Raw genomic sequence first — 12,166 nt, forward strand, 5'->3', positions numbered from 1 at the left:
GGCAGTTTTCTACACAAGTGTTTCTGTCTCTGATCAAAGAAGCTATAGCCCCCAAAATTATGCTCAGGATAGTGACAATAATCCTGTTGACTTTATTGGGCTTTGATATTGTCCCAGTAACCAATTCAGTCAACAATTATTGACTATTCTAACATCAGGTGCCTGTATAAAAGTCTGTACTGACTGAACAGAATTTTAAAATCAACTAGAATCTAAGCAATCACATTGTCTGGGCTATATCTTATTGTGCAAAAAAAAAATAAAATATATAATCTCTTAATATAAGGCTGAAATGTATCTTTGCTGATGTTCAGATTAGTCTTTCAAACACTTTTTAGCAGTGTGCAAAGTAAGGCTTCTATTAGGATTATACAGAAGTAATGGGGGGAAACAGATGGTGTGATAGAACTGCAGGTCCTATCTAGCATTTACAGTATAAATTCCACATGCCTGTTCAAGTGGTTGATAACAAAACAGATATCACTTACCAGTTTATCTTTCTTCTGTTTGTTTCATTCATATTTATAAAGGACAATATGATAAAATGTGGTAGAAGCACAGATTACTCTGTATTCATAGCTAAGTATCTTTTTCCTCAAGCAAACCTCTCTGTTCAGAGCTCTTCCTGCAGAGTTTAAACAGGGCAAGTCTTTGATCAGTTGCACTTCCAATTATTGTTTTATAGATACTGTTGGAAGAAGCTAAAGATTTGCTGTCTGACTGGTTGGACACAAAATTTGGCAGTCAAGTGACTGACAATTCCATATTCTCAAAGCTTCCCAAATTCTGGGAAGGAGAATTTCATAAAGATATGGAAGCGCTCAATGTAAGTAAACAGACTGTTCTCTGTTTCACAAGTGTATGTGCCACAATACCCAGAATGCAACTTAGCTCCTTAACAGCTTTCAAAACCCTCATAGTTCAGCCTTATTGATTTAAGCATTTCCTTTACTGTGAATAGGTAGCTGTTAAATTAGCACCTATTCTGTTTCCATCCCAATAACCTTAAGTCCATTGTGCATGTCAAGTTTGATGTGTGCACTCTGTCCCTTCCCTTTGGTGTAACTTGGGTTTATAATCCTAAACTGATCCAGAGGTTGAGTCAGGGTCTGTTAGCTGCCAAGCCCAGTACTTAGACTGACTACTTATCAGTCTTCAGCCATAGAGGAATGGTGTGATTATAACAATCAAGGGGAGATTTGTCCATTACAGATTAAATTCTGTGTCATATGTAATGGTTCAAATCAGTGAAGATTGGTTTGTTTACCTGCAAATCAGAGGGACTTACTGCCTGTTCTCTCAGAAGTGCGAGAAATGGAGGAGCTGCTATCTTCTGCAGTAGTTTGTTATTGTCACATTAAAGGCTGAGGAAAAAATGGCCAAAGCATATTGTATCAGAGCAAAAAACTTGAAATAGCTGTCTTAGATTAAACTGTCACTTGTTTTTGAGCCAATTAATGTAATAATAATAGTAATAATAAATGTAAAATATATATATTTAATGCATATTTGCATAGCAATAAATATTTTTGTATATACATAAAAATACCAAGTTCTACTTTTATCTATAGGTTTTACCTCCAGATGTTTTAACACGGGTTAGTGAATATGTGCCAGAAATTGTAGATTTTGTGAAAAGGATTGTGGATAATGGTTATGGGTAAGTTTGTTACTGGATGCTTTTGTTGTGTGCTTGTCAGAGCTAGGATGGTTGCTTTCAACACTTAGATATGAACTATTTTCTCTGTTTTCCTATGCAATAGTAGTATACTTGGTATACTCAAATACTCAAAGTCACATTCACTTGAACTGTATTTATCTCCCGGCCTTCAGCAAGGGGGTTCCAAACTGGATGCCTGAGTAGACAGCCAGAAATCATTAGTAAATAATATAATTTTATATAATGATATATATTATTTGAAATATCTTTGTATATTAATTTCTACTTGTTATATTTAATATATATTTGAGGGTGACGGAGCAGTGGAACAGGCTGCCCAGAGGGGTTGTTGAGTCTCCTTCCTTGGAGGTCTTCAAGACCCACCTGGACATGTTCCTATGTGACCTGATCTAGGTGAACCTGCTTCTGCAAGGGAGTTGGACTAGATGATCTCTAAAGGTCCCTTCCAACCCCTGCCGTTCTATGATTCTATGATTCTATGATTCTATGATTCTATGATTCTATGATTCTATGATTCTGATTTATTTTAAGTATATATTTCTTTTATATATGCATATACGTATTAAAAATTATATAGCTATAGATAAGTTTAAAAAAACCCACCAAACATGAACTGTTTTTTCTGGCATTGTCTAATATTTGTGAAAATTGAGGTAAAACTCTGGAAGTTCCTAATTAGCATGATTCCTGTCTGAAGTTTTTGAGTTTTCTTTCTGTTAGGCTCTATTTTTTGACATGGATATGTTTTTATAGTGGAAAAAAGCAAAGGTGTGGTTCAGACTGCCGTAATTTCTCATGCATGTTCTCCCTTTTAAACTTCCATTTAAAGTTTTTCTTTAAAAAAAGCATGCGACGGGGACAGACAACACACTCAGAGTTCAAAATCATTTGCACTGAATTATCAGCATTCCTGCTGGTTTTGAAATTTACCTTTGTGTCAAAATTTTTCTTATGACTGCAGTGGGACAAAATTAGCAAGATGAAGGAAGACAAAATGGACTGTGAAACAAACATGTTTCATGTATATTGTTGCCAAATATTAAAAAGGACCAGAAGTGTTGTAGATATTTATTCTCTTGAGGCCTTTACCTTATGTCTCTCATTTTAAGAGTTTAGCAAAAAATGTTAGCTGTTTTCTTTTTAATCAGTTTTATTATGACTGTCAATGATTTTTCTGAAGTCTTTATGATAAGGCATTCAAACTTAGGTTCACCTAAGCCATCTTGACAATACTGAGTGGTACCATGCTGTATCTGGTTTTACTAGAGAACTTAAGTTGAAGGCAGTGTCTTTTTTGGGGATGAAATTTATTTAAGTCTTCATAGGAAGTCAGCTAAAGAATGATCCTTTAACTTTTCAGGTATGTGTCCAACGGATCTGTATACTTTGATACTATGAAGTTTGATTCCAGTGAAAAACACTCCTATGCCAAGTTGGTTCCTGAAGCTGTAGGGGATCAAAAAGCTCTTCATGAGGGTGAAGGTAAAAAGGGGAAGTAACATTTGCTCTGAGTCAAGCCATAGCAGAAGGGTAGCTTACAATGCTCAATAAACCAGACTCCAGACAGTTATCTGCTCCTAAGCTTGTACGGTCTTAGTAGCAAATCATACACAAAGTCTACTAGAAGAACATTAAAAGATTTTCATATAATACTCATACCAGATGAAATTAGGGCTCTCATCCTAGATGGAACTAGCAATATCTGAGAGATGCATCTTAAAAAGGATGGTTTTTTTTCTTAGTTCAAACCCTCATAGCTGAAATCTTCTCTGCGAAATAAAAAGTGCTATCTTAAACCACCATCTTTGTGGTAACATGAAGGTGTCACTTCCACCATGTAACCAGTCGCTTCTGTGGAATTCTGGTGTCCTTTTGCAAAGAGGAGCTAATCCTGAGTGATTAATGTGACAAACCATGAGTATGCATACATCATATTATTGCTTGTGCTTGTTGGTAGCTGTTTTGACTCATTTGTGGTTTGCCCTAACCCTGAGAGATAATGTCATTTTGACTATTAGAGGGAGCAAAAATGTTAAGCTCTGAAAGCTGCAATTAATGTAAATAAAAACATAATGCTTTTAAGTGCATAATGTTAGATACTGGAAACAATTGAGATTTCAGGTATCTTAACCTGTACATCAAAATTAGTTGAGAATTTTAACTTTAACTATTTTGTTTTTAACCTGTATTGGATTCTTGCAGAGTAGGTGATATTATTAACCACTTTTAATCTTGGACAGTACTGCAGAAATGGTAAATTCCTCATGTTTTAAAGATATAATAATGAGAGTACCACCTAAATGATCATAATGAACTAACAGCAGATAACACATAACTCATCTGTGATGGCAACAAAACAGCAAACATAGATATTGAAGAGCTGCAAGCCGTTCTATGCAGCAACTGAGATCGGAGTGGAAGAAATACTCTATGATTATATTGTGTGTGCACACTAAGACAATCCTAGCCTTACTTTGGAGTGAGCTGATTCTGCAATCTGACTTGTCTGAGTGTAGGGTTTTTGTTTCTATATTTCTTTTTCTGTAACTGCAGTATCGTATTCATGCCTGCAGGGAGAATGTAGATGATCTCACATGAAAACTTACAAAGCAATGCACCTGATTCTTGTTGTTAGATTTCCTGTCAGCCAAACATTAATCAAAACCCCAATGGATTATCAAGGTTAATTATAAGGAATTTTGAGGGCCAAGTGATTTTCTTTCCTTTCTTGATGTGTAGTACAGCAAGGGCAAAAATCAATAATGATGGTGTTTAAATAAAATGTATTTATTTACATTCTCTCTTTTGAAAGGTGACCTGAGTATCTCAGCTGATCGCTTAAATGAGAAGCATTCTCCAAACGATTTTGCTTTGTGGAAATCTTCCAAGCCAGGAGAGCCCTCATGGGACTCTCCATGGGGAAAGGTAAGGACATGATAATTGGGATTTAGGTCTTCTACACCTTATTAAATAGCATGTTAGATGAGTACCTTGCCTCACTTCATATTAACAATGTATAATCATGGGGATCTTGTGTTCAATCATACATTGTGTTGCTATATTCATTTAATGATTTAGAATGGGTATCTGTCTGTCTGTCTGATACTTCTGAAATAGAAGTCTGTGTGCAGGCTCACGATGGCTATTACTGGTTATGTGTCCTCCATTTATGCACGGGCTTTATCTGCAGTAATTTCCATATCCTTTTTTCCTTTTGGGATCAAAAATATTAATGTAATGTGAAAAAGAATATTAAGCAGGGTCATCAAAGCATCACAGCTGTATATGCAGTGTTTGGTCTTCAAATCCCACAGTACACTTTTAGGGAGCTGAGGCCAAGAGTATTTGTCTCTTGGTAACAAAGTATCTCATTTCCTCAGATGTATGACTGCTTAGGGGCAGCCTGATGAGGGAAGGACACATGGGAAGGAGAGGAAGATGATTAACTAGTAGCCAAGTAATGTCTTTGTCTTAACAGGGTCGTCCAGGTTGGCACATTGAATGTTCTGCCATGGCTGGATCCATTCTAGGAGAGTCGATGGATATTCATGGAGGAGGGTTTGATCTCCGATTTCCCCACCATGACAATGAACTGGCACAGTCTGAGGTGAATGAACTGGCCTTCAGTTTCTGCAGTGAAAAAGCAACACGCTTTGTTTGCAACTTACACAAATCCATCCATTCATTTTTAATACTTAATATGTGTTTTGTATAAGCATAACTTTTGTTTCCAGTTAAATTATCCTACTTGATGGTATGTGTGTAAACAATGTTGGATCTTCGGGGTTTTTGTTTATGCTGCAGGCATACTTTGAAAACGATCACTGGGTTCGCTATTTTCTGCATACTGGCCACTTAACAATTGCTGGCTGTAAAATGTCCAAATCTTTGAAGAATTTCATTACCATAAAAGATGCACTGAAGAAACATACAGGTAACAATTATTTTGGAATTGGAATGCTTTTGATGTACTTTGAGGAGTGACTGTGGTATGCAGACATATAATGGAGTTTCCAAAACTGGCTAACTTAAGGTGTCTTTCTTCTTCACTAACTTTAGGACAGCTTCCTTGTTCTGTTCTTTGTCAGTATTATCTGTATGCATAAGAGTGTTTTTCCTTTTTTTGGTAGATGTATTGATAGTAAGGATAGTAAAAATTATGTTCTTAGCCCCTGCAATATTGGAGGTCATAAAAATATTGTAGATTATGTTTGATTTTCCTTGTCTGTTTTGGAATTCCTAATAGCACGGCAGTTACGATTGGCTTTCCTCATGCACTCTTGGAAGGATACACTGGATTATTCGAATAATACCATGGAGTCAGCTATTCAGTATGAGAAGTTTATGAATGTAAGTAAGCTTTGTGTTTCTCATCCAACTCTCTAAGCTTTATGTTGTTATATCTGTTTCAAGGACTAGAACCCAAGAATCTATAGACCATATCTACAGACTGAGTTTGGCCTCTGAATTTATCAGGTGGAGTGTCACAGTATTCAAGTCATGTAAATTCCACAGGTAGCTGTGTTGCACTTCAGCAGGGCGCTCTCTCCAAGTTCTGACATCTCTGAGCAGCTTGGAACTTATACGCAAGATTAATTTCTCGGTTCAGCTTGCTTGTAAGACTTGGCCCAACAGACACTCTCATAACATGTCTAGCAAATCAGACTTTACACAAATATAGCCAAAGGAAAAGAAGGAGTATCATTCCTATCTTGTCTCCTCACCACATACATCAAGCATTTGCCTCTGTGCCTTGCAGGCGTATGTGAGAAATCAGGCACAATTCCTTTCCCTGCTTAGTTTGGAGCTGTGATTTAAGCCCGTGCTTATCACAGGAAGGCTATACTGCATTTTAATATTATTATTTATCTTGGTCTCTCCAGCTGAAGCTATCCTGGTTTTTGTGAAAATGTTTGGTTTGGGCCACACAATAAGTGAAAATGACTTTTCACTAAGTTAGATGCCCAAATGAAATAGACCCTCATTATAAAGCCATTTTTATTCTTCAGCTTCCATTGCTAGCAACATACTTTAAAATTCATTATCAACAAGCACACTTTAAAACTCTCGCCTAAACTTTTAAAAAATGGTGTTATACTTGAGCAACCTGGTGTCAGAGTATCATAGTGTATCGTGCAGTGGCAGAGTCAAGAGGTAGAACTGAATTACTGTCCAGCTGTGATTTACAGAGTTGTACAAAATGTGTGGGTTTCCTTGTTTTGACAGATGTTCAGTAGATGCTGTCTCAAACAGTGTTGAAAACATACACTTCAGGAGAGTAATTAATAAAAAATGTCTTTTTTAGTAAATATTGGTTTTGTCTAATTTTAAATTATTTTTACCTATATTTCTTCTTTTATAGGAATTTTTTTTAAATGTGAAGGATATTCTTAGAGCTCCCACTGATGTGACAGGCCAGTTTCAGAAATGGGAAAATCAGGAAGCAGAGTTGAACAAAAAGTGAGTGGAGCATTCCTACTTCTCTGTGAACAACCATTGTATAGCTACATATTTAATCTTTTTTTCCTTGTAAAATGACTCACAATGTGTATAGTGATATTTATCAGTCTGTAGCATTTCCACTGAGTACCCCAACTGTATACAAGCTAGTGAATTTAATTAGAAAGTATAGATGAAAATGTTAATTTCCCTTTTTTTTATATTAAATACATTCTCATGCCTCTTCACTCTGTGAAGGGAAAGATCACTTTTTGTTAGACAGCTGTCATTTTCTTAGTTAACTTGAAATGTTGTGCTTTTGCCTGAGAAGTGGTTTCAACTGGAAAAATAGTATTTTGCAAAGTGCAGTGAACAGACCAAGACAAACAGAAGTTAAATAACCTGACTAAAAGCACAAAAGATCAGAGTGATAGTATTTGAAAATGTGTTGTTGAGACAGACAGTACAATCAATATTGCAGTCTTTCACTTTTATAACAAAACTATCAGCATTCTTTGTAATATGCGTGAAATTTAAAATAGAAGCATCATACCTTGCAGTAGTAAAATTGTTCCTAGTTCAGTTCAATGTTGTGAACAGAGATTTTAACCAAGTGCAGAGGCTTCTGTTTAGTAATATCCTCTGAAAGTTTCATCTTCACTTTGAGGTTGATGGAATTATTTTTTTTTTAAAAGGGGGGAAGATAGTAATAGAAAGGTGAAAAGGAAGGGACAAAGAAGTGGGAGAAGCAGAATATATACTTTATTGATATTTGGTTTTGTCTTCTTTGCCTGCCACTTCTCATTCTCTTTTCTCTGTGAAAAGTATGTTATTTGAAACAGTAGTACTCTTTGTTTGATGAAATGGTACTTAATATATGATTATGCCTATTCGTGAACATAATGAAGGCTTGCATTAATTTATTCCCGGTACCTGCCTATAACAGCTTTTTAACACTTCACTTTGTGGTAGGTTAACTTCCAAATTGGTGCTCCTTACTGGAAAGATGCTAAACAGACTGGTACATAGGGATGGGAGAGCAGTAGTGTACAAAAACAGAAGAGGCACAAGAAGGTGCTAAATAAGCAATTTATTCTACTTTAAAGAACTGATATGAAAAGATCAGTTGCTGAAAAAGTGTTTGATTTAATTTATTTGGATAGTTGTTGCCAGGTAGATTATCCTGACTACTTTTGTCCATGGCAGCAAAACAGCAGCATGGTGATAATGCCTTTCTCTCACTCATCTATTTTTCCTTCAAATATAATCTATGACCAACAAAATATTATGTCACTTCTAGGTCCTCTTAATCTTCTGTCAGAGATTCTTCAGAGTAGAATGCAGATACTTTTGACATCAATAGTAAAAAAGATTTTTTTTCTTCTTAGTTTTTACGACAAGAAGGCAGCGATTCATGAAGCACTATGTGACAATATTGACACTCGCTCTGTCTTAGAAGAAATGCGTTCGTTAGTCAGTCAGAGTAACTCCTATATTGCTGCAAAGAAATCTTCCAGACAAATGCCAAACAGACTTCTTTTAGAAAACATCAGTTCCTATCTCACTCAAATGCTAAAGGTATGTTATAGCAAGTAGTAACATTGCTATTGCACTATGCAATTTTAATTGTTGTATTTTTCAAACATGTAGGGATCTGTATGGTCTTTGTTTGAATCTTGTAGGAAATTAGAGATCTTCCACACATACCCCAACCAAAATAACCCCAAATTGCAAAGTGTGCTGCAGCAGGAACAATTTGGAGTCCTTTGTTATATTATAGTTTCAGCTAATATTTTATTGAATGGTGGAGAGCTCCTAATACAAGCAAGAAAAATTAGCAAAAAAAAAAAAAAGTCAGAATGTCATATGTGACAGCTTTAAAGCTAAGTCTGAAATCTAATGTTTTGTATGCTATATCAATCAAAAACCAAAACATCATATTAGTTTAGCGCATTGTGAGTTACATGAGAACTGGGTGGCTTCAGAATATTAGTACTTGTAATTTTACTTAGTTTTCATATACTTGTAATTTGACATATACAATCTTTTGTTTTCTTTTTTCCTTTTTTTCTTTTATTGAGCAGATTTTTGGTGCCATAGAAAGCGATGATGCAATTGGTTTTCCTGTTGGAGGGAATAGTCAAAACATAAATGTAAGTGAAGGACAAAGTACACTATACAAAATTACTTTGTGTCCTTGACAGCTTGGGTTAGATAAAGTGATTACATTGCTGGTAGGTAGTTGAATTACATTCTTTCTGCTTTAACCCTCGAATCAGAAGTAATTAATTGGCTTAGGGAGCAGGACTTTTATGAGAGCTGTTTTTTTTTTTTCTAGGTTTGTTTGTCTTAATGACAGACAAATTGTACAGCAACCAGAAAAAAGAATTATCTTGTCTTCTAGATGATGAGTCTGTTTAAGAAACCACATGTTAACTACAGACAGAACATGCTACAGTCTAAAGGCTCATTTTAAGTACTTATATGTTAAGTAGTTTCAAAAATATAATTATACTGATTAAACTTCCTTGTGGTACACCAAAAACCAGCCTGGAGGCAGCTGGATTTTTATCCGCATTTCAATCTCTTTTTCTGATCTCATTTCTAGCCACATTTTTTATCTGGGTTTTGAAGCCTGTTTTGCTTTGGTCACCCAACAGAATTTTTCAAGAAATAGTGGGATACACCTGATGAAAGTGCTAATAGGTCCTGTAATAATGTTCCATGGTGCAGGCAGGGAAAAATAACTCCATTCGAATGCTATCAACTTTGCTGTCTTTGTTCATGCAAAAAAAAATTGTCAAGGACAAATCAGTGCTGTTTCTCATTATTTTTCTGCATTCAAAGATGTGACCATATGTTTTTCTGTTCCTCTTTAGAAGGAATAATTATAACATTTGAGGTGTAACAAAAAAGCTAAACTTTTTATTCAGCAAAGGAAGAGGAAAGCTTATTTGTGGTTGAAGAATGTGAATGAACACTCATCTGGTAATTGCCCATGCAAATACTTACGTTACTGTGCTGTAGAGATCTCTAGTAGTTATATTACAAGGATAATAAGGAAGATGCTGAGTATTCCATGCCAAAAGCCCATCAATAATGAATTTTAATTTAGCTCAGAATTTATTTTAAAATTCAGAAGAAAGACAGCACCTTAACACTTCCCTTTTTATGGAAAATGAAAGTGAAATTCGTATTTAGCACTTCATTCAGGCAATGGAAAGATTGGCAATGGTTTGGAACCAGAAGCTAAGACTTCACTCTTTTAAAGTAACATTGCCAAGGGTAGTAGAGTCAGAAGAGTATTGTGTAGAAAGAATACTGTGCTAACACCTGTTACAAGAAACTTCTGGTTTTATCACCTAGGGGCATTGCTGGTGTTAAGCATTATGATATAAAGATACATAATATCATAAATATTTTGGCTGTTTCATTAAAGGTTATACCTTCTTTCAATCTTCCATGCAGGTACTTACTTTTCTTAGAAAAATGGCCAGGTGAACATTCAAGGTTAAAAAACCTCTCATTAAGTATAGATCATTGTGAATCAGGCCTATTGTTTCTTTTTCTAAATTGGAGATGAAGGAAACAATAGAGTAATTACCTCCGAAAAAGGCATGATCCTCTTCAAAAGCTCTGAAAAAACAACTAGCTTAATTACCATGGTTCAGTAATTTACTTGAAAGGAGACAGAAGAGATTTGAAGTCAGAAAACCTCACGTTCAATTGTCTTATTTTCCAAATGAATTAAGCATTGCTGTCAGATTAATTATTCTGGAAATAAAAATCTTTCTTCTTTAGATGACTGATGAAGTAGTGACAGTACTTGCTTTCCTAACACCCCTTCATCTGCATGTTGAGATAGTTTAGTGTAGAGGGGTAATGGAGATGTGACTGTTGTTCGCTCTCCAGAGTCTGTTCCTTCTGCCAAACTTGTCAGCAATGGTTCCACTTGTGAAGCTGATTTAATAAATGAATGCTATGCAAAGTTTTAATGGAGCCACTCAGCTCATTTGATATGGGCTCTTTCAGAGCATAAAGACTATTTTGTCTGTTAATTGCATAGAAATTTGTCACAGAGATTTAACAGATGAAAAAGACACATGGAAACGGTAAGGGAAACAAAAGTGTGCATTTTTTTTCTCTCTCTTCTACCCTCAAGATTAATGAAACTTTTAATTTAAGTAGTCTCTTGGGTGCCTGGCTGCTTCTCTTGGGATTCCAGAGAACTATTGTCAGACAGTGCTGATCTGTATTTGATTGCTGTTCACTAACCACTTGCCGTGTCTATTCGCTACCACCGAGAGCAGAATTCTCAGGACTCTTTTTTTGAGCTTTCATTACTAGCATTTACTTACAACTGAAATATTTCAACAGTAATCTCTCAACAGTTTTTGTGGAGGAGGGAGTTGTGTGAGGTCCCTTCCAACCCCTACCATTCTATGAAAATAAGTCTTAATGTCATTTCACCAGGTGTTATGTCTGACAAACAGTAAGACCCAAGTAAGACAACACAGGACATGAAGGGCCAAATTTATCTGACTGCTCTTTTCATCCCTATAGTGTATTATAGTTAGCTGAACTGTAGCATTTCCCGGTGGAACTGGTGTATCTGTAACAGAAGGAAGACAAAAAAGGAGAAGGGAGAGGCAGAACATGACAAGTTGATTTTATCTGTATAAAAGCAAAATTGACAGTTAATGTAAGTTACTGTCTATCTTTTGACATCAATAGAGCAATGACAGTTTTTATTGATACAGATCTGCCCTGAGGGCCAAGTTCCATCCAACAGCACGTAAATATGAAGTGGGTAGGAACATGTTTTATATTTAAATGATGTTTGGCTAATTGTAGAAATAATTATCCTGCAGATTGAATCTACAGTGATGCCATACCTGCAAGTTCTTTCTGAGTTCAGAGAAGGAGTGCGACAAATTGCCAGAGAGAAGAAAGGTGAGAAATCACTCTTTCCTACCTTGCACCACAGGAAACTTGGAGGGCACAGGAATTGAAGTAGGGGGATGAGGCAGCTAATACAGGCTTTCT

At 35.8% G+C, this 12,166-nt stretch overlaps 1 protein-coding gene across 2 annotated transcripts in view; it reads left to right on the top strand.

Annotated features, from left to right (window-relative positions):
- Window positions 1-12,166, top strand: part of CARS1 (cysteinyl-tRNA synthetase 1) — a 36,021-nt gene that overhangs the window by 12,948 nt on the left and 10,907 nt on the right. For both annotated transcript variants that reach the window (XM_061999728.1, XM_061999727.1), the window contains 11 exons: window positions 686-826; window positions 1,572-1,660; window positions 3,042-3,163; window positions 4,494-4,606; window positions 5,160-5,288; window positions 5,486-5,615; window positions 5,928-6,031; window positions 7,044-7,141; window positions 8,509-8,698; window positions 9,205-9,273; window positions 11,992-12,073. In XM_061999728.1, the coding sequence (XP_061855712.1) occupies window positions 686-826; window positions 1,572-1,660; window positions 3,042-3,163; window positions 4,494-4,606; window positions 5,160-5,288; window positions 5,486-5,615; window positions 5,928-6,031; window positions 7,044-7,141; window positions 8,509-8,698; window positions 9,205-9,273; window positions 11,992-12,073 (1,267 nt within the window). The remainder of the gene's footprint in view (window positions 1-685; window positions 827-1,571; window positions 1,661-3,041; window positions 3,164-4,493; window positions 4,607-5,159; window positions 5,289-5,485; window positions 5,616-5,927; window positions 6,032-7,043; window positions 7,142-8,508; window positions 8,699-9,204; window positions 9,274-11,991; window positions 12,074-12,166) is intronic.

This window comes from Colius striatus, chromosome 7, assembly GCF_028858725.1.
Source record: "Colius striatus isolate bColStr4 chromosome 7, bColStr4.1.hap1, whole genome shotgun sequence".
In the NCBI taxonomy this organism is placed as follows: domain Eukaryota; kingdom Metazoa; phylum Chordata; class Aves; order Coliiformes; family Coliidae; genus Colius; species Colius striatus.